The sequence below is a fragment of the Polyodon spathula genome, chromosome 39 (genome assembly GCF_017654505.1).
Source record: "Polyodon spathula isolate WHYD16114869_AA chromosome 39, ASM1765450v1, whole genome shotgun sequence".
Lineage (NCBI taxonomy): Eukaryota > Metazoa > Chordata > Actinopteri > Acipenseriformes > Polyodontidae > Polyodon > Polyodon spathula.
Genome location: NC_054572.1, coordinates 3637867 through 3661371, shown reverse-complemented (window position 1 = coordinate 3661371; position 23505 = coordinate 3637867). Strand labels below are relative to the sequence as shown.

Below are 23505 nucleotides of genomic sequence, written 5' to 3'. Positions count from 1 at the left end.
TAACCAGGACAGTATCAGGGGATATTAGAAAGATTAACCAGGACAGCATCAGGATATTAGAAAGATTAACCAGGACAGTATCAGGGGATATTAGAAAGATTAACCAGGACAGTATCAGGGGATATTAGAAAGATTAACCAGGACAGCATCAGAATATTAGAAAGATTAACCAGGACAGCATCAGGATATTAGAAAGATTAACCAGGACAGGATCAGGGATATTAGAAAGATTAACCAGGACAGCATCAGGGATATTAGAAAGATTAACCAGGACAGCATCGGGACATTAGAAAGATTAACCAGGACATCATCGGGATATTAGAACGATTAACCAGGACAGTATCAGGGGATATTAGAAAGATTAACCAGGACATCATCGGGATATTAGAAAGATTAACCAGGACAGTATCAGGGGATATTAGAAAGATTAACCAGGACAGTATCAGGGGATATTAGAAAGATTAACCAGGACAGTATCAGGGGATATTAGAAAGATTAACCAGGACAGTATCGGGATATTAGAAAGATTAACCAGGACAGCATCAGGATATTAGAAAGATTAACCAGGACAGCATCAGGATATTAGAAAGATTAACCAGGACAGTATCAGGATATTAGAAAGATTAACCAGGACAGTATCAGGATATTAGAAAGATTAACCAGTGCATATTTCCAAAGTGGCTATTTCAGTCATTTAATTACATTATTATTTTAAAGAGAGTTTAATTATTATTTTTTGTATAATTCACAGTCTCTTGAGCGCTCAAGTAGTTTGTTAGTCATCTGAAGTATAGTTTCAGAGTATGCAGATAGTGTAAGTGTAAAGCAGTTCACTTGAATGGCAGTCCATGCACTGGTGTGTTGATACAAGACGGTGTCCAGTTTGCTTCTGTTATAATCTGTGGTTTCTGACTGTTGAAGAAGTATTGATTTTTATGTCGACCAATGTAATAATTAAATTACACAGAATAGTAATGTGAATAATGTGATCCTCTTCTTTTATAAAACAACAAATGCCCATATGGGTATATTTTGCATATACAGCATCCACCACTTGCACCATTCAGGGTTATTTCGGGCAGCCTTTTATATCGCACAAGTAGTGTTTGGCGTTTGCCATTCCCATTGATTTCAATAACAAAGGCATCGTTTATGCCGTGTTAAGCACACCGTGTATTTTGGGCAAACTCAGCTGTTTGGATCTCATTATGTACTATTCACATATATTTAAATAACAAACACACTGCTTATACTGTAGTAATCACTGTTACTAATCCACCAATCAGCTGTTTTCACCTCATTACCTTCCATTTACATAATTTCCATACAAAAGGCAGAACTTTACTGTAGTAAAACAGATCGATCAATCAGCTGTTTGCACCTTGTTACTGAGAGATTACCCCTGTACTGTACCTTGGCTATTTAATCCCTGTAATCAGTGTTGGGTTTGCAATTTGAAACAAACTGCACTGACTGCAGCAACAAGCAAGCATGGCTGGAAAGAGAAAAGGAAAGAATGTTAGCCCTGCTTTACTGCAATATGGATTGCAATGAAAAATGTGCTTGACAAGTGGAAACCCCCTGGTTGTTTTAGAGGACTTCAGCACCTGCCTGTGGTTTACTGTGCAAGCAGAACCTCCTGGATGACTGGGGAATTTTTTCTGAATGGCTGCATGTGTGCTTGCTGCGCTTTTAACACTACGGTGTGCTGTGGAGCAGCATCCAAGTACGGAGCCAAATTGCGTTTTTTTTTTTTAGAAAACGCTGACAAAGTTTGCCTTCCAGATTTGCAAAAAAAGACCGTCCAGATGCGTATGACAGAGTTCTTCGCTGGAAACACTTTGCAGTAATGCTGCCTGCCTGTACTGTACATGTGAGCACTTGCATTCGTTTTTTGTTCTTTTTATTGCATTCGTAGGTTTTAATAAAAACATTTTTAATCTCATAAAGTTTTTTAATCGCTGTCATGCTGTGGCAAAGTAAGGGCTGCCTTTGCCTTTTTAAGGGTTCATTGCCTTTTTTTAAATGCAGGGTTGGGCATAGTTGGCCGTTATCTGTTGGATAGCACAGTAGAGACCACTGAATTCAAGCCAAAACCCAAGAACAAACTGAAAAAGTTACCTGTCTGAACAAATACAAAGAACAAGGAGCAGCACTTCAACGCAAACAAGACAGCCTTTGCAGATCAGCGACGCTGTCAATTGTTTTGTTTCATCTGGTTGATGCTAGTTAGTGAGGAACTCTGTGGAGCTAACTTGTTTGCGTTTCATTTTCTGAATTATCGATTTTGATACTCTTATTTGAAGTAATTTTAAAGAAACAAGGTGCTATGATGTTTAACTAAATATTAACAAAGTGATTATAATTTGGAGTTCTGATCACCACCTGCTTTTGATAAGCTGGTATATATCGGTTGTCTGTTGATTTTATTTTATTTTTTTTCTGTGTGTGTGCACGGGGCTGGCGTGGCTATTTATCTGTGTCTGGTATTAGGATACTGTTCTCTAGGAACCATCTGACCGTCACAACGTGTGTTTGTTTTGTTTATTGTACTGGTGAGTGGGGTTCATTTTGAGTGTCAGGTTATTGTGTGGGAGTTTATACCGTCCATCGCTTACTGTGGGTGAATCACGTTAACACAAACGCGCCCGTTGTAAGTGGTATGCATGTATTGTGTGTGTGGTGTAATTAGAAAAAAAAAAAAATATATATATATATATATATATATATATATATATATATATATATATATATATATATATATATATATTTTTTATATAATTGTGATCATCTTTTACATTTGTTTCAAGGATGCATAATTACAGAATGAAATGCATTTTTTTTATTTCTTTTTTGTTAAAGCGGCTGAGTGGTTTCAAAAGGATCTGGGTAATTGATCTGTTGTCCTTGACAGAAAGTTAACCAGCTCATGCCAGGGGAGTTTGTATCTCTAGGCTGCCTGATTCATGCATCTCTATTTGTTGGTTCAGTTGATACTTTCTGCACAATGAGAACCTACAGGGTTTTTTCATGAAAGTTATGCAGTGGGATGACCTCAAAATGCCAGGCTTTGTTAAAGGGTTGCAGTTATGCAACTGTCTGGACTGAAGATCAGTCGCAGGTCTCGTTTGCAAGCACCCCAGGAGCCTTATGTTAATGACTGCGAGCCAGAATGTTGGAGAGCGGCGAGGCCCAGGTGTCTCGTAAGCCTGCAAGCACAGCACTGACTGTGGAAGGAGGAGTTCAAATGTCAAAGGGGGCAGGGCTTCATGCTTCAGCTATAGATTTCCATCTGGGGTTTCAACACAGCTGACTTTAATAAAAACAGATGACATATTATTACAACATGTTTTACCCCAGGTAATTTGATATGGATTCTTGCACTATAAAATAAATATAAAATAAATTGTGGTGTTAGATCATTCACATGCAGCAGACCCTGACCTTTTTACAGGATAAAAAAATAAATATAAAAATATTTTTCTCCCAATCTCACATCTTCAGTTCATTTATAGAGTATTGGTTTCAGTGTTTTGTTCAGATTAGCAATCATTTCCATTCTATACAGGGTTCCTTTTGCTTATGTAGATCTCAAGGCCAAAAGCTAAACTGTATTTAGACATCTCTACATACTGCAGTACTGACTTCTAATTCGTAAATTCAAACCATGATGCAGGTTTTGTGTGAATTCCACTTGTACTTGGATTGCATTTCAATACAGGATTAACGTACTAAGCAGCTTTAGCTAGAAACGGCAGAACTCTGTATATCCACCACACGGTGTAATTGAAAAGCGTGTAGCTGATTGTACACCACAGAGCTGTAAAAAACTGCGGCAAGCAAGGAGCCGTCAGTCTGACCGTATTAACCTCAATATCACCAACATTCAGTGCTTTTCTTTACAGGGTTATCTGCCTGCAAACATGGAGAGGAGAGAAATCGTTCTGAAGAGGAAACGGGATGAGTATTTTGGGTTCATAGAGCAGTATTACGACTCCAGGAACGAGGAGCATCACCAGGACACCTACAGACAGGTAGATGGATTTCCACACTATAATAAGCAATACTGGGGAGCTATTAAATATAAATAGCTCCTTCTTGTTTCTTTTTGTAGAACTGCTGATGTTCAGGTGTTTTAGTTTATTGCATCACAGATACAAAGTCATTGCCAACTATTACTGCTGCTTTGTGGAAATGAGATTTTTCTTGACACTCCTTCAGTTTTGTAACTGCTGAACCCCAGATTTTTAAAGGACTTGTGTATAACTTGTCAAGTTTCTCTGCATTTTGTATTGTGTTTCTACTCCATCGAATTCTGACAATGTTTTTTCTTTTGTTGTTCTATTATATACAGTATATATGTATATGTATATAAGTTTAAACCGTGTATAACATTTTACAGCTATTTTTCCTCCTCCAATATCTTGTCCTTTGATGGCTAACTGGAACACTGCAGAGGGCAACATTCTTTCCCTGCACTACTCTCACTGAAAAATAGAGATAAATGAATTAATACATAAACACATTGCCATGAGATGTACAGGCTGCATTTTATTTTAAAATAATAAAATATTGTACAGGTAATCTCCCATACATAAGCATTTCATTTCTATCATTATAAACATTTGTCAATCTTCATGTTTTAGTCGTTTCACAAATCAAATATAACGTTTAAATCTAAAACAAATGCAAAGATATGGTAAATAGCAAACAGGGTTAGCAACACTAAAATCGAAAGAACAAAAAAAAATCATTGCATTTTGCCAGGGACAGTTAGTCTTGAAATGATTCAAAACCGTAAACCAAGTCCTGTACATACCTGACTACAAAGTTTACTCAGAAATCATTTTATAAACTACACACATGATTTTTTAATTTAAAGAACCTGTGTTGCACGGAGAGTGTGTTTATTTTTTTTTTTTTTATCATTTTAGTAAACGGGGTATGATATTAAGCGAGGTGATATAAAATGGGTTCATCTTTAATTTGAAACTGAACAAGTGTCATAGGTCACCTGTATGTGTGACATTTCTGTGCAATTGCTTTTTATAAATGAACTACAGTATTGCCATCGCTGTGTAACTGAATCACAGCACCTGCATACATACGTATTTGTATTATGCAGTCAAGAGATTTAAAACACTGCCTGTCATGTTCTTCTTATTGAACCTTCATTAGGTAACTTGTACCATCAAGCTTCAAAGTGCAGTTTAGAATGGGTTTTATCAAGAAAGCAAGACATAGCAAGGACTTTTAGTTACTATGCCCCCCTGCCAGTCCCAGTCGAACCAGGACACTCTGCACTATTGAATGTTTTTCACAAGCGGACATTGATGACCTGTGTGTGTTGGCATGGAGAGTGCTACCTCAGAGTGCCTGTGTATCAGCGTCAGTGCCCTGTGTGTGTGTTGGCGTGGAGAGTGCTATCTCAGAGTGCCTGTATACAGTGTGTATCAGCGTCAGTGCCCTGTGTGTGTGTTGGCATGGAGAGTGCTATCTCAGAGTGCCTGTGTACAGTGTGTATCAGCGTCAGTGCCCTGTGTGTGTGTTGGCATGGAGAGTGCTATCTCAGAGTGCCCGTGTATCAGCGTCAGTGCCCTGTGTGTGTGTTGGCATGGAGAGTGCTATCTCAGAGTGCCCGTGTATCAGCGTCAGTGCCCTGTGTGTGTGTTGGCATGGAGAGTGCTATCTCAGAGTTCCTGTGTAGCACAGAGTGATTGTTATTTCTCTATTTTAAGCCTATCCCCTTTTGAAAGGATCTTTTCCCTCTTTCCACCTCTAAAGGAACAGTGGTGTATCCCGAGAAATGAATCTTGTGGTTGTGCAATATTTTTTCAATCGTTTGAATCCTGTCATCTTTTAAAATGTAAACACCTTGCACATGCAAAAAGCTGCTGAAAATGCCAGACAGCCTGCTAATGTGCCTTTTTTTTTTTTTTTTTTTTTTTGGAGTCGTAGGCAGGTTATATTTTGGGATCTGAGAAGTGCCTTGCAGTTTTGTTTTGCACTTTACTGTGAGCTTAATTAGTTCCACAGTCAGTCTGCGGTACCTGCTTAAGCTTTTAATAAAGCCTAAAATGGATCTGCTGTGCAGTTCGACTTAGAGTCAGACAACTATTCAAATTTGAGTCAGAGAGAGTGAGTCATGAAAGACAGAGGCACAGGGGGACTGAATTTGTGTTTTGAGTCTGGTTTCCAGTTTGTCTACTTGCCATTTGGCCGTGCACTTCGTTGTTAGCGAGTCGTTCAGAACTCTGGTCAGCGACCAGTAGGCGTGAAGTGGACCACAATAGACTAAGCCCTGGAACACTGTTCAGGACTTTGGTCAGCGCCTCACTGGAGCTGTTCCCAGCATAGCAACGCAGCCATGGCAGGACAGAGGCATATGAAGTCAAAAACAATAAATAGATAGGACTAGCTTTTGGGTTTCTGTCTTTTTTTTAGAGTAAAGGTAGCTCTGGGTCTTGTGATTGCATTGCAGTCAGAGCTGCCTGCAAATGAATAGGAAACAACTCATCAATACCGTGCAAAATCAATTCCCTGTTTATTCCACTGCCGATTGTGGACGGGAGCTCTCAGGGGGCGCAGCACAATTGACTGAGTGCCGCCTCGGGGGGGAGGGGGCGTTAGGTCGGCCAGGGTGTCCTCGGCTAACCAGCGACCCCTGTAGTCTAAAAAATAATTGGATATTTTAAATTGGGAGAAAATAATAAAAAATAATTGGCTACTACTAAGTTGAAAAAAATAAATATCCCTGTCAGCTGGTAAAAGACGGGTTAATGGTGCTGGTTCACTGTTCAATAACTGTTGCATTCTGTTTTCAAATACCTTGCTTGAATGCCATCAGATGTATTTATGTAGCATCCCAGCTTTATAATAAATGTGCCTTTGTCTGAAGAAGGCAGCTAATACTCCATAAAATCATTTTTCTAAAAGTAAGTTCACAGTGTGGCCTTTAAAAAGGACTCCTGTCTTCACTGATTCATGGTACAATGCAGGCTAAGGTTAAATTACAAATGCTGCTTTTATTAACGTGTTTAAAATGTAGCACAATGTTTGCTAAGGAAGTGCTCCTTCAATGTGATTGTGAGATAGGGCCCTGAGAGATCAGGACAGGGCTGCTCTATCATTGTGAGATAGGGCCCTGAGAGATCAGGACAGGGCTGCTCTATCTGCATCCCTGAGAGATCAGGACAGGGCCGCTCTATCTGCAGCCCTGAGAGATCAGGACAGGGCTGCTCTATCTGCAACCTTGAGAGATCAGGACAGTGCCGCTCTATCTGCAGCCCTGATCAGGACAGTGCCGCTCTATCTGCAGCCCTGATCAGGACAGTGCCGCTCTATCTGAAGCCCTGATTGGTAAAACAACTCTTCAAATTGAAGCTCATTGCTTACACACACATTGAACATGTGGTGCCCGGGCCAAAAGGGAGCTCCATTATACATATTCAGTTCTGTTTTTGTGTTGTGTTCTAGACTGTATATTTAATCATTCATACCAGGTACTTTTTGACGTTTCTAAACTCACTGTACATTTCTCTAATTTGTTTTGTTGTTTTCTCTCCCCCAATCTCAGATTCATATTGACATTCCAAGAACGAACCCGCTCATTCCTCTCTTCCAGCAAGCCCCTGTACAGGAGGTGAGTCACAGAGACAGACAGAGAGACATTGATCCGGTGGCCTGCGTGGTCAGTGCGGTAATAAAGATGCCTTCATGTTTCACTGTTCAAAGATTCAATAGAAAAAATGAGACCTGGAAGAAATGAAAAAGCTTTCTTTTTCCTTAAGTAATAAACATTGAGTGAGTGCACTGCACTGGACACACGACACCATGAAGGTCGTAAAAATGTCTTGTGCTGATTCACATCAGAACTGTCTTATTGTATAATTTGTAATTGTGTTTTTTTAATGGTTTGAATGAGTTGTAACCTTATTACCCTGACCTCTGAATATGATAGCTCAAGGAGTAAATTAGATTAAGATGTCGTTGCAATTTCTTGTTTTTTATGGTCCTGCTATTTTATGGCGTTTTTTAACATTGAAGCATCAGAACTGCTCAGAATGCTTGCAGTTATTCTCCTTTTCTCTAAATATGGCTTTACCAGCATTGTGCAACCTTCCCCAATCCATTCAAATCACATGGCAGCTCTGCCAGTCCCGCCCACTCTCCATCTGCATAATGAAGAAGGCTGTCAGTCCTACACATTCCAGAAAAGCTCAGAGCAAGCATTAAAACAGATAAGCAGCCAAGCCATTAAATCAGCCAAGCAAGTGAACAGTCCTTGAATTAGTTCTGTTGAAAAGCATATGCACATGTCATACAAACACAGGGTGATTAGACAGTAACATGGAGATGTGGTGTCAATTATCAGGTGGAAGAGCCAGGTGATGGTTTCAACAAACAAAACCCAAAGTAGGTTATTATCAATAGTTTTAACTTAAAACTATGCAACATTTAAAATAAATAAAGGTTTTACTCGTGTAAAATGATTTCGTATGCACCAAATGCAACCTACATTTCCTACCCAGTGGGCGGCGGAAGGCTCCGAACGCCTGGAGGGAGAGGGGAGGGTGGGGTAGTGGAAGGCTCTGAATGCCTGGAGAAACAGAGCAATTAGAATTCTAGTGAGAGATAGCCAGTGAGATTGGGCCTGTGAGACCCTGGGAGTGACGTGAGGTGAGAGCCCGAGGGAGAGCGAGAGTGAGAGAAAGTGAAAGCGGGGTTCAGTGGGTGAAGGAAGGAGTTAGGATCTTTTTTAAAATTATTTTTGTAGTGTGGTCTTGGCCTGAACAGTGACTGTGTTATTTCGATTAATAAATTGATTATTAATTGCACCTGGCAACGCTCTCATTCTTCTGCTTTATCATCAGAAGCATGGGTCATTACAATATGTAATATTTTGTAGCACATATTCCCTTGTATGATGGCCTTGTGATTGAAGTGTTTGCCTAATAATAATAATTTACTATAATATAAATATTTTGCTCTATTTAACAATGCCAAGGTCTTTAGTCCTTAAGCGGGTTATGTAAGGTGAAATGATCAATAAAGATCTGAACCCCACCACATCCAGCAGGGTAGAAGTGCACCCAGTAAGGTGGCCCGGCAGTGCATTTCGTAATGCTTTACTCTGTTTACACTTTTTCTTTTTTAGAGTAAAGGCCTCTACATACCGGACATGATGCGACAAGCAAATAAGTTGTACGACACACTGCACCACAAAAAAAACAACAAACAAACAAAAAAAACAGCGTTTCTTTTCTTTTCTATGACTTTGCTGCCCTTCCTCTGACACATTATTTTGTTTAGTTGGATTTTCATGCTCCACAAATCTCACACAGCGCCTACTGCTCTCTGCACTCCTGCCTCCCCTCACCTGTGGGCTGTAACTGCGGCTGCTAAATACCCCAATGCACAGGCGGCACTCATTGAGACCCTCCTGATTGCAGCTCTATTTGTGCGTGTTGAGTAATTGGCATTGCGCTTAAGCATACTTAGGCCGCAGTGCAAAATAATTGCCTGGACGCTAGGCAATTTGTTTTTTGCAGCCACAATTGTTTGCACTGTGCCTATCCTTACATCAACCGCTACGTGTTTTAAAGTTTGATGATTTCCAATAAAACCTACCTTGGAATCTGCATAGTGTCATGGTAAATGGTTTATTTCTTTATCACTTTTTAAATCTTTAAGTGTCATTACTGTAACTGTAATGTCATTACTGTAACAATAGTTATTTTAACTGCAGCCGCGTTGGCAGGAGTGAGTTATATTAGCAAAGGGTTAAGGGGTTCAGATTTTAAAAATAAAATAGTTTGGTGTACTTTTAATCGTTGCTAACATCATCTTTTTTTAGTTAAAAATATCAGTACAAAACTTGATAAAAGTGCCAAAACCGAAGTTTAACTTTAATTTTATTAGTCAATAAATATGAAAATCAAAGTTTTTATCTTTTGAAAATTTAAATAGATATTTCACTAATGTTATAATGCCTAATCGATTTTTATGTATATTTGTCTTTATACAGCCGTTTTTAGTTGTCTTATGGCAGTGACAGATTTATGTGCTAAAACACTTTTGAACAACAATATGAAATAGATTAGTTTCAGGTTGGCTGAGTTAGTCACTTCCAGAGTTATTGGCACCCTTGGAAAAGATGAGCAAAAAAGGCTGTATAAAATAAACAACACAGGTAATGAACTATATTTTATGCTAAAAAATATGGGAAAACTATATTCTTTTATACTAATACAATTCCTCAGAGAAAATGTTTATTTTTAACAAGTCATTTTATTTTAATTTTTTTTCTCAGTCAGGTGTCAAAATTATTGGCACCCCTAAAGATTCTCATAAATAAAATCAAACAAAATAAAATCTCATTAACTTTCTACTTTTTTAAGTACATCTCAGTCTTAAGGAACTGTATTGTAGCCTTCCACGGCTTCCTGTTTCACTGGGGTATAAAAATGAGATAACACGCATGTAAAATTCATTTGTCATCCATCACCATGGGGAAAGGCAAAGAACTCACAAATGAAAAGAGACAATTGGTTGTTGACCTTTATAAATCAGGCAATGGGCACAAAATTGAGAGCACCCAACAAGTGTAAGCACCTGGAGTTTGCTAACCGGCATTGACACTTGAATTGGAACCAGGTGGTATGGTCAGATGAGAAGAAAATAGAGCTCTTTGGCCACGCACACCAGCGGTGGGTTTGGTGTTGAAAGAAGGATGCATTTGCAGAAAAGAACCTCGTATCTACTGTAAAATATGGTGGTGGATCTTTGATGTTATGCGGCTGTTTTGCTTCCACTGGTCCTGGGGCCCTTGTTAAGGTCAACGGCATCACAAACTCTACCAAGTACCAGGACATTTTAGCCAAAAACCAGGTTGCCTCTGCCAGGAGGCTGAAACTTTGCTGCAAGTGGATTTTCCAGCAAGACAGTGACCTCAAGCACACATCAAAATCCACAAAGAAATGGGTATTTCGCCACAAAATCAACATTTTGCAATGGCCATCTCAGTCTCCAGACTTGAATCCCATTGAAAACCTGTGGTTTGAATTGAAGAGGGCAGCCCATAAGCGCAGACCGAAGGATATCAAGGGTCTGGAAAGATTCTGTATGGAGGAATGATCTAAGATCCCTTCCAATGTGTTCTCCAATCTCATAAAAAAAATACAGAAAAAGGCTCCATGCCATTATCCTTGCAAAGGGAGGGTGCCAATAATTGTGGCACTTCTTTTCTTTTTTGGAAATTTAATTTTTAATTTGAGAAATGTGTGATTTTGCTTGATTTCCTTGAATCATTAATAAAGTACAATATATTCCACATGTTAGAAAATTACAATATAGCTCATTACCTGTATTTTATACAGCTTTTTTTGCTCATCTTTATGAAGGGTGCCAATAATTTTGGAGTTGACTATATATTATATGCAGATAAGATTTGTTCTTATTTAATTTAGGTTGTTTCACTAAAAAAATCACATCACTCTCTCTCTCTCTCTCTCTCTCTCTCTCTCTCTCTCTCTCTCTCTCTCTCTCTCTCTCTCTCTCTCTATATATATATATATATATATATATATATATATATATATATATATATACACGAAGGTGGTTTGCAGAAGTATTCACCCCCCTGCGAAGTTTTCACATTTTGTTGGCACCATGTACTCCACGATGCTTTCAAATTAGACTTTACATGTAGAATCTACACAAACTACTCCACATTGATAAAGTTAAAAACTGCACATAGAAAATAATTAAGATTTACAGAGAAAAACAGATTCATCTCAGTTGCATAAGTATTCAACCCCTTTGCTACTACAACCCTAAATCAGCTCAGGTGCAAATGATTTGTTTGAAAAGTCACAAAATTAGTGAAATGGTTTCAGCCTGTGTGTACTCAAAGTGGTTTAAGTTGTAGATAATGTCCCTCAGGTATATAAAGACTTTCAAGCTGCAACTCACATAGTGATCCAACAAAGCAACCATGAAGACCAAGGAGCTTTCGAAACAAGTCAGGGATAAAGTGGTAGAGAGGCACAGAGCATGAGAAGGGTACAACAGAATTTCAAAGGCACTGAGTATCCCTCTCAGCACAGTGAAGTCTATCATTAACCCTTTGCAGTCCATTTATTCAGTGCTTGTCAGGTCCAATTTATTTTCACACGCACTATCTCAAAAAGAGCTCTTGAGCCCTGAAAATGACGGTCACAGACATGGCCGTGGCCAACTCACAAAATTGACTGACACTATCATGAAAAAACACATTTTTTTTTTTTTGGTGCCGAATGTAATTTAAGTATTTTACATTTTGTAGCGACTTTAGTGTTCTGTTAAACAGAAAACCATCAAACGTGCTTAAATGTTTTAGGACAGACGTGTAGCAGACAAAAAGTTATATTAATATATATATATATATATATATATATATATATATATATATATATATATATATATATATATATATATATATACAGTACTGTGCAAAAGTTTTAGGCAGGTGTGAAAAAATGCTGTAAAGTAAGAATGCTTTCAAAAATAGACAAATTAATAGTTTGTATTTATCAATTAACAAAATGCAACATGAGTGAACAGAAGAAAAATCTACATCAAATGAATATTTGGTGTGACCACCCTTTGGCTTCAAAACAGCATCAATTCTTGTAGGTACACTTGCACACAGTTTTTGAAGGAACTCGGCAGGTAGGTTGGCCCAAACATCTTGGAGAACTAACCACAGTTCTTCTGTGGATTTAGGCAGCCTCAGTTGCTTCTCTCTCTTCATGTAATCCCAGACAAACTCGATGATGTTGATATCAGGGCTCTGTGGGAGCCATACCATCACTTCCAGGACTCCTTGTTCTTCTTTACGCTGAAGATAGTTCTTAATGAATTTCACTGTATGTTTAGGGTCGTTGTCATGCTGCAGAATAAATTTGGGGCCAATCAGATGGCTCCCTAATGGTATTGCATGATGGATAAGTATCTGCCTGTACTTCTCAGCATTGAGGAGACCATTAATTCTGACCAAATCCCCAACTCCATTTGCAGAAATGCAGCCCCAAACTTGCAAGGAACCTCCACAATGCTTCACTGTTGCCTGCAGACACTCATTCGTGTACCACTTTCCAGTCCTTTGGCGAACAAACTGCCTTCTGGTAAAGCCAAATACTTCAAATTTTGACTCATCAGTCCAGAGCACCTGCTGCCATTTTTCTGCACCCCAGTTCCTGTGTTTTTGTGCATAGTTGAGTTGCTTGGCCTTGTTTCCACGTCAGAGGTATGGCTTTTTGGCAGCAAGTCTTCCATGAAGGCCACTTCTGACCAGACTTCTTTGGACAGTAGATGGGTGTACCATGGTCCCACTGTTTTCTGCCAGTTCTGAGCTGATGGCATTGATGGACATCTTCCGATTGCGAAGGGAAGTAAGCATGATGTGTCTTTCATCTGCTGCAGTAAGTTTCCTTGGCCGACCACTGCGTCTACAGTCCTAATAATAAAGATAACCTGATTTAAACAAATAACACAAAAACACGATACTTTTTCAACATTTATTCATCCACAAATGATTCAACACTCAGTATCCATGTGTGAAAAAGTATGTGAAACTTTAGACTCAGTAACTGGTGACACCCCCTTTAACAGCAATGACTTCAACTAAGCGTTTCCGGTAACTGTTGGTTAGTCTATCACATCGGTTTTGAGGAATTTTGGCCCATTCCCCCTGACAGAATTGCTTCAACTCAGTGACATCTGAGGGCTTCCTTGCATGGACAGCTCGCTTCAGGTCCTGCCACAACATTTCGATGGGGTTTAGGTCTGGACTTTAACTAGGTCATTCTATAACGCGGAATTCTTCTGCAGCCATTCTTCTGTAGATCTGCTTGTGTGTTTCGGATCATTGTCTTGCAGCATGACCAACTTTCGGCTCAGCTTCAGCTCACGGATGGATAGCATGACATTCTCCTCTAGAATCTTCTGATACAGTGCAGAATTCATGATTGTGTCAATGATGGCAAGCCGTCCAGGTCCTGAGGCAGGCTGCTTCAGTATAGAGAGGCTGCATTAGAGTCTAATAGACGCTTGCAAGTCATACAGAGCCCTGTGACAGGCTGCTTCAGTATTGAGAGGCTGCATTAGAGTCTAATAGACGCTTGCAAGTCATACAGAGCCCTGTGACAGGCTGCTTCAGTATTGAGAGGCTGCATTAGAGTCTAAAAGGGGCTGAAAAACAGCCTGAGAAAGAGCCTGAAAAACCGCAGATTGCAGCATTTACACAGTGTGCCAACATCCCGTCGCCCTTTTCTAAGTGACATGAAACATTTTTAAAAAGGAACTGTTCATTTTCCAGAACAAGTGAAAAACATCAACTCAGATGCAAGTAACAATCGCCTTAAACATCCTGTTCTGTTTGCTTCTAGGTTTGAAACATTGCTTGCTTGTTGCTTTGCTAGTCCAGCTCAGTACCTCACATTGCTGTGTGTTTATCACAGTAGCTCTGCAAAGTGGGTGGCCACACAGTACTTATAATGTCATATATTAATGATAATTTTTATTTATTATTTTTACTATTTGTCATTTTCTACACATATGTGTGTTGCATTGCACTTCTGTGTTAACCTAATAGTCACAGTGAAGATACAATAATTTGATATAATTGTTCTGCACTCGACTACACTTGACTAGCACAGTGTTTGGTTGCAGGAGGACAGATCTTTATCTTAACTGGTAAAGTTTTAGCACAAATCATTTCCGTTGCCCTTGTTAAAAGGTGGATAACATATCATTAAGTCAGTGGGATAATTATTAGATTGCCTTTCTATACACTTATTAAAACGTGCATCTGCTTAAATGATTCACAGTTGCTCACCTTTTACAAACAACCTCTTGTGTTTTATCCTGCCACTAGAAAAAAGAACCGCATTTACATCCATAATGAATGTCACATGAGCGCCCCACACTGTGTTTAATTAATAGATTTAAAATATCTGTAAAATCATTCATGCAACAGAATGGATCACTTTTCATCTTCTTGTTATTTATTTATTTATTAAACTCCCTGTGACCATGGGCAGTGCAATCAAACGCAATCAAATTGCATGCCTTTTCTTTGCTGTGCCGAAGTGGTTGTTGGAAGAGGCGTGGATTATGGATTTCAACTAAACCGTGTGCAATTAAACACTTTCGATGTGTGATATGTCAGCAAGTGGTAGCTTACAGCCTTCGTGAGCACACACATGGAGGTGAAAGCTGCGCGGAAGCATTAAGAATGGATTGGTTTGATTAACATGATTTTAACAGATTTTTACCAGGCAACGTGTAGAAGGTTCCAGTGCATACTTTCCATTGCTGCTCAAAGAAAACTATTTTAACTCTTTATAAGGACTGGTGGTGATGCTGAATGACCTGCACTCCTTTGTAAGGACTGGCGGTGATGCTGAACTATGAGAAATGCAAAGTAAAGCATGGAAAAACAGCTGAATTACTGTGCAAATTGCCTGCGGTGAACTCTAACAAGGATGTATAAAGCAGAGCAGTAGTGTTCTGGACACAGATTAGCACTCCTTTGAATGAGTGCCATCTGAAAGGGTATCCCATCCAACCACATAGTGCCCCACAGACTGGGACCCACAGTCTGGGTCATGGGTATGTGTTGAGGAATGACCGCCAACACTAGCCCTCGCTGAAATACTTGGGAGAATCCACCAAGGTCTGTCAGATCCACTATGCTGCCACTTCGTGCAGCTTTTAACAAAATGCATTTCAATTTATGTTATTAATGTAGTCTTTCATACCACCGGATCTCAAAGCGCTTTACATGTTGGTTAAAACAGAAAGAAGTATACAATATCAAGAAGTAGCAAAAATGACTAAGATAATAATACCAATAAAGACATCAAAATAAAACAACGGAGAAAACAGGAAATTAATAAGAAGAATAGAACACAATAATAAACACAAATAAGCAAATAAAAAAGATTTAAAAAAAAAAAAAGTTATTTGTAAGTCAGGTTAAAAAGGCTTTTAAAATATGGAGCGAAGCAGCATCTCTAATAGAAAGGGCAACAATCTGGGGCATTTGAACTAAATGCACTTTCTCCTCTCCATTTCAGTTTTAACCCTTGGGAGACACAGATGTTAGGGATTGTGTTTGCATAGCAAAGTGGCAGCTCATGTACATGCCAGTGTGTGCTTCTCATTGAAGGGTCTTTTCTGTGTTTTACTCTGTCAATGTATCTGTGTATCTGCGTACACATATCTTGCAGTTTAGTTGTGGTGACATGCTTGCAGAAGATTGTTATAGCAAAATAATAATAATAAAAAAAAAAACAATTGGTAAGAGAAGTAGGTAGCAGTTTGACACATTTGATAGCTCCTCAAAAACGTGCATTTGATTATATTTCTTGCCAAGATAGAATCTGCATAATCAGATAATTCAGTTTATCTTGAACCGTGCAGAGTTTTATTAAACTTTAATGTAGTGTTAAAATAATCTCATTGAACATGAAGTTTCCAATGCAGTAAGCTATTCGAAGGGTTATATAATATGCATGTGAGATTAAACATTCTGACTTAAGCTGCATCCCCAAGAAAATGAAGTGAAATAATAAAAGGTATCCTTTTTTTTTTTTTTTAGGAACTGCATTAAATATGTTAATTGCATTACGGGCTAGTGGTGCTTAGTGAGTTGTATTTAAAATGCAATTTAAATATCTTTTGAAAGAACAAACTCAAGAAACAAATACAGAAGCCTGGGTTTTAATAGATATTTGATGAGTTTTCATTTAACCAATGTGTCTGATGCTTCTAAATTATCTTTGACAAGTTTTTACAAAGGAAGATACTGACAAGATGCCCCACATGTCATCCAGTTCCTATCCAGTTTTAAATAACTTTAGCATAACTGAGGCAGAGGTGTTAAAGGGACTAGGAGCTCTTAAAATAAACAAATCCCCCGGGCCGGATGAGATCCTCCCAACAGTACTCAAAGAAATAAAAGAAGTTATTTACAAACCGCTAACCAAGATCATGCAGCAGTCTCTTGACACAGGGGTGGTACCGACAGACTGGAAAATTGCAAACATAATACCGATCCACAAAAAGGGAAACAAAACTGAACCATGTAACTACAGACCAGTAAGCCTGACTTCTATTATATGCAAACTTATGGAAACTATAATAAGATCCAAAATGATTTTTTTGAGGATGCAATATCGATAATGGATAATTGCAAAGCATATGACATGGTTTATTTAGATTTCCAGAAAGCTTTTGACAAAATCCTGCACAAAAGATTAATTCTCAAACTGAACGCAGTTGGGATTCAAGGAAACGCATGTACATGGATTAGGGAGTGGTTAACATGTAGAAAACAGAAAGTACTGATTAGAGGAAAAACCTCAGAATGGAGTGTGGTAACCAGTGGTGTACCACAGGGATGAGTATTAGGTCCTCTGCTATTCCTAATCTACATTAATGATTTAGATTCTGGTATAGTAAGCAAACTTGTTAAATTTGCAGACGACACAAAAGTAGGAGGAGTGGCAAACACTGTTGCAGCAGCAAAGGTCATTCAAAATGATCTAGACAAGATTCAGAACTGGGCAGACACATGGCAAATGACATTTAATAGAGAAAAGTGTAAGGTACTGCACGCAGGAAATAAAAATGTACATTATAAATATCATATGGGAGATACTGAAATTGGAGAAGGAATCTGTGAAAAAGACCTAGGAGTTTTTGTTGACTCAGAAATGTCTTCATCTAGACAATGTGGGGAAGCTATAAAAAAGGCTAACAAGATGCTTGGATACATTGTGAAAAGTGTCGAATTTAAATCAAGGGAAGTAATGTTAAAACTGTATAATGCACTAGTAAGACCTCATTTTGAATATTGTGTGCAGTTCTGGTCACCTCGCTATGAAAAAGGTATTGCTGCTCTAGAAAGAGTGCAAAGAAGAGCGACCAGAATTATTCCGGGCTTAAAAGGCATGTCATATAAAATAATTGAATCTGTTCAGTCTTGAAGAAAGAAGACTACGTGGCGACCTAATTCAAGCATTCAAAATTCTAAAAGGTATTGACAGTGTCGACCCAAGGGACTTTTTCAGCCTGAAAAAAGAAACAAGGACCAGGGGTCACAAATGGAGATTAGACAAAGGGGCATTCAGAACAGAAAATAGGAGACACTTTTTTACACAGAGAATTGTGAGGGTCTGGAATCAACTCCCCAGTAATGTTGTTGAAGCTGACATCCTGGGATCCTTCAAGAAGCTGCTTGATGAGATTCTGGGATCAATAAGCTACTGACAACCAAACGAGCAAGATGGGCCGAATGGCCTCCTCTCGTTTGTAAACTTTCTAAAATTGCTAAAATATTTATTAGTCTAAGGAAGGATCTCAGTGGCTTTCCAGATCAATGCTCTTTTGACCCAGGGCCCTTAACAAAACAAATTGAGCTGCCCAGGGCTGTGGCTCCACAGGCTTGTTAAAAGACTAAAGTTTAAAGCCTACGAAGAGAAAATGTGTTTTAAAAGCTTGCTGTTACTTCAAGGTGTTATGTTCTGGCTCGAGGTCAAGCACTGCAGTATCTTTTTATTATTTTATTTTTACATTAGAGTGTTGATGTGTTTTTCCATGTCTGCAGCAGCCCTGTAACCATGGCCATAGCAAGAGTGATAATTTAGCTGAGGTCCAAACACCGACAAGCAGATAGGGTCAGCATTACATATTGCACATCTTTTCCATGTACTGATAAGTGTTTTCTTACCTTCATTTCACAAACCCTGCTTTCAAAGTGCAAGGTGGGTTGTGAAAAATCCCACGGATGAAGTACGTTTTTCTTCCATTGAATAACTCAGCCAAGTCTTGAGTCTCCTCAGTGCAGAGAGACTCTGCTTGCATGAACATGTTGTCACAGGCAAGGCCAGCACTGGTTCTGAGGCAGTGAAGATGCTTGGGCAGTACACTGGGTTAGCTTCATGGATAATTTCCTTCACAGAGGCAATATGATTTCTGTCTTTCCACTTCTCTTTCCTCCTTTTTGATTTTTAAATTCAAAACCATCACATGTACCTTTAGCCTTTTAAAAAAACTTACCTGTCTTGGTTTTTGTATTTAAATACTAAATCACTTTTTGCTCTACTTGGTAATAAATCCATCGGGTTTATTTTAAACACGTTTTCGCCTTCACATCTATTTTGTTTGATCAGCAGTTAATTTTGTTATGTAGTCCAATGCACTGAAGTTCATAGACTACAAGAAGGAATCTTAACAAAATACTAATAAATTAAATGGACTATTGCATTTTCACTTTAGAAAAATCCAGGGTTAATCAAATTGAATGAAACAGCTTCTTGTTTCACTGTTTTCTTTCAGTGGAGTCAGTGCATTTAACTTTTACAATTTCTAACCTTATTCTTTAAATAACCCTTGGATTTATAAGCCTGATTGACATTAAAAACTGAACTATACCAAAACAGTTTTTCATTTAGATGAAAATGTGTACACAACAGGCATACTTAGAGATGTATAGTTTGTGTTTTAAAATGGATTAATTTATTTTTCGTGTGTCCACTGTCCACGTTGATAGCTGAAGTAGTTTTTCTTGTAGGACGACTGGCGCCTCACAGTGGCAGGGCACACATCCTTGCACTTGAACCCTGAACCTGAACCATTCCTGTAACCTTGGTAACTGATCTTGCCCGCTCTCGGAAACTGAGCAGTACTTGGCTGGCGGTCCTCCAAGAAGCATCAGATGGTGCCGTGTTTGAACTGGTGGTGTCGGTCCAGTAGGGGGTGCTCTGTCTTCCCTGCTACAGTATGGGGGCGCACTCTCTTTCCTCTGAGCCAGTTATCTTAGGGCTTAGGGAATCAGTGTAAATGAGAGCCTGTTTTTTATCTACTTAACAAATGCTAGGTTTTTTAATTAAGGATCATTAACAACTTTATAAGGTGTATGTGTTTTTTTTTTTTTTTTTTTTTTATAAAGAGTAGGCTTTTTTTTTTTTTAATTATTATTTTTATTGTATTATGCTGCAGAGTTCTCCGTCAGTACATTATTAAATATTCGAACAGACATTTGCCCTGTAAGGTACACCTTTTGTTAATATAAAGATAATATAATATAGAGAATATAATTGGCAAAACAAGCAACAAAAGCTAATAACAACTTTGATTTAATACACCCAAAACTGCCAGCAACAGTTCACCCCAGTTGTTTCTGTATGCATTAATCTGGCCCAATACTTTTTGAAAGGTTGCCTGTTAGTGTGTCTCTGCCTGTCCTTGTCCCCCCCCCCCCCCCCCCATTAACAATACAAAATCAGCAGCCACATGCTACAGATGTGTTCTCGTAGCTGTGTCACACATGGGTTAATACCAGTTAATACCACACTGGCACAGCTTCTTTCAAATGCAAAGTGACAATAGAGGTGTGTGTGGTACTCTCTTAACTAAACCTTAAGTACAATAAAATCTCTGAAAAGGAGCTCATTAGAGGTGGCCCTTGACAAGATAGTTGTTGGTATGGGCTGGGGGGCCTGTGAATGGTCATGCATAGAAGGTGTGTGGAAAACAGTACATCGTACAGAGTTTGAACAATACACCATCCAGAGTTTGAACAATACACAGTCCAGAGTTTAAACAATACACAGTCCAGAGTTTAAACAATACACAGTCTAGAGTTTGAACAATACACCGTCCAGAGTTTGAACAATACAAAGTGTAGAGTTTAAACAATGCACAGTCCAGAGTTTGAACAATACACAGTCTAGTTTTTAAATAAAAAAAAAACAAATAGATTTTATTATCGGCACATGGAGATCTATATACAATCCGGTGAGAAACACAGCGAAGGCTGGTGCAGGTGCTCTTGACAAACAAAACAAACAAACAGTCTGTGGTGGCGTTGGTCCTTCTCACCGACTGCCTGTGGGGACCCGTCAATGCTTCTGCCGCTATGCTAGGCTATAACACAGGGATATTCAATCACAAGCAACCTCAACCTTTCCCTTGTCTCTCACCTTGCTCCAGTGACCAACTGAGGGTTGTGAGGTGGCACACTCCTTTTGTACCCAGAGCTTGTGCCCCTGTATGGAGCTGAACTGCAATCCCTTGTGAGCAGGTCTTGTCAAAGATGGCTGACTAGGGTAATAGAGTCTGGATCATATATGCCGCTCTCCTTCACCAAGATGGCGGCCCAAAACATGTGATTACATCATGGTCCCACAGATCCTGGTAAAGGAAACTGCTGGTTCAGCGCCTCCTAATGTTGGGAGGTTGAATCGCACTGGACCCCCTTCTGCCCACTACACAGCCATGGTCATCAGTGACAGACTAGTAGAGAGAATGTGTCCTTCAGATGAGACTATAAAGCAAGATCAATTCTTAGATGAGTTGCAGGGGTGCTAACCCCTCTATTCTGCTATTCCCTAGACCTTTACAACACAAAACAGCATCCTGTTGGTGTTAAATGACCGTGCGCAGTGTGTACTGTAACCGGTGGTCGTTTAAAACATGCTTGCTTTTCTTAACAGTTTGACATTGATTCTGAAGGTCTTGGTGAGCTATACATGGAGTTTAATGTAAGGCATTGTGAAGAGCTCTTATGGAAGCCTATTGGAGAGTGTGTGTGTGTGTGTGTGTGTAAGACAGGGGCTTTGTGGTATACCCCATTGGCACTGGCCTCCAATGTGCAAAATGGTGCAGCATAATACTCAGAAAAGCCAATCTTGCATGGGAATTCTTGTAATAACAAGGCAAGCTCGCAGCTCTGGTAAGGGCAGTCTTATCAACAGAGAATTCAACCGGCACTTCAGTAAATGTTATCCACACAGTGTGAAAGGAGGGATAATTAATACTCTTACACATTTCTTGTATGATCTAGAGAGTTTGTGTTTAATTGCAGAACTGCTAAGATTGTGCCAGTACAATTCCAGCAGCTTTGCATGTACTTGCGCTTTTCAATTATCTTCAAGCTTCGATTTTTCTTCTCCCACTGAAATGCTAATCCTCTCCTAAAACTGAATGTATACCCTGAGCATTAACCTTTTAGACACCAAGCAGTTCATTGTTCAATCTTTAATCACTGGGATCAGTTTTTAAATACTGTGATTATAAGAGCTTAGGGAACAGGCATAATCTTCATTTGCTATGAAACAATTATTCTACAAAAAAAAAAAAAAAGAACTAAAATAACAAAAAGAGAAGAAGAATGTGAACTCTAGGGCTAGCTGGGGAGCTTTTGTATTCTGTTGCTAACAAGAGAAATGATTTGAGACATTCGGCTATTTGTGTTCCAGCCTTTTCCGATAATGACTCTATAGTGTTAGAAGGCTGGAGTTGAGTTTGATAAGATTTAGTAAGACAAAAGGATCTGTTTCTTTTGGCTCCCTGCAGGGTTGCCTTTGTTTGATATGGAAGTCGACATTATAGAGCCAGTATTCTTCTCAGAAATGTACAATGCCATGTTCTAGAAAGCGTATTAGCTAAGGGACTTGTGTGTCTGCTGCTCTGTCATCGCACACTGGCTTTCTGTCTCCTGGACATGAGTTTTAACTTCACTCCAGGCTGAATAGCCTGAAATTATTCTGATGTGAAGTGCTGTGCATAGTCATTTGCCGTATGAGTTCAGCTAGTTGAAATTGAACCCGTCTCTCACAAGTCCTGAAACGTTACTCGTCTAGGGAACTTTGAGGTCTGAAAATAGCCTAAAAATATCCTGCTTATGGTTCATGAAGTTTAATGGGGCTGAGAGGGCCATTATCAGTACTGCCTAACTTCTAGATAGTTTGTATGATCTAGAATCGTGTAGCTAGGTTCTAGAATAGCATATTGTATTGTGAGAATTAAGAATAAAGCGGTTTAAAATGTAAGCAGTGGGGTTCCAAACAATACAGCTTTACCCATCCCCAGGTGTTACTAGGTGCAAATAACAGGGTTTTAGTAATACATCAAACGTTCTGTAAGGTTACAAATGATTAAAACAAGTGAATACATCTCATTCATAACCACAAGTATAGAAAAGGGTTAAATATTTTCATAACTACAAGTATTGAATTGTCTAGGTAGTCTGTAAGAAATGAACCCTGGTCCTGTATTCTCTATCTGTATTGTTGGCATCACAGCCGCGGTGTGTTACATATCTGTTTGAAGGTGAGTGATATACTCTTTCGTTAATGAAAACCCATTTATTAATTAAAATCTATTATGTTTCCTATTTGTCTATTTCCAAGTAGAAATTAACTCATGATGACAACGCGGATTTGCTTTTAAATTCCCATGCAAACAAAAGAAATCGTCGCAGGAGGCCCTGCTCCTAGGGCTCACTGGTGCATCCGGTTAAGGCACTCCACCCGGAGTGCAGGATGCACCCTATAGAGTTCCCAGGGGGCGACGCACAATTGGCTAAGCGCTGCCCAGGTGAGGTAGGGGTTAGGTGGGCTGGAGATTCCTTGGCTCACCGCACACCAGCGACCCCTGTGGCTGGCCAGGCGC

The 23505-nt window shown here is 39.1% G+C and overlaps 1 protein-coding gene across 3 annotated transcripts in view; it reads left to right on the top strand.

Moving 5' to 3' along the window:
- LOC121304743 (TBC1 domain family member 22B-like) overlaps positions 1-23505 on the top strand; it is a 138596-nt gene that overhangs the window by 52100 nt on the left and 62991 nt on the right. For all 3 annotated transcript variants that reach the window (XM_041236116.1, XM_041236115.1, XM_041236117.1), the window contains 2 exons: positions 3906-4034; positions 7577-7642. In XM_041236116.1, coding sequence (XP_041092050.1) covers positions 3906-4034; positions 7577-7642 — 195 coding nt within the window. The remainder of the gene's footprint in view (positions 1-3905; positions 4035-7576; positions 7643-23505) is intronic.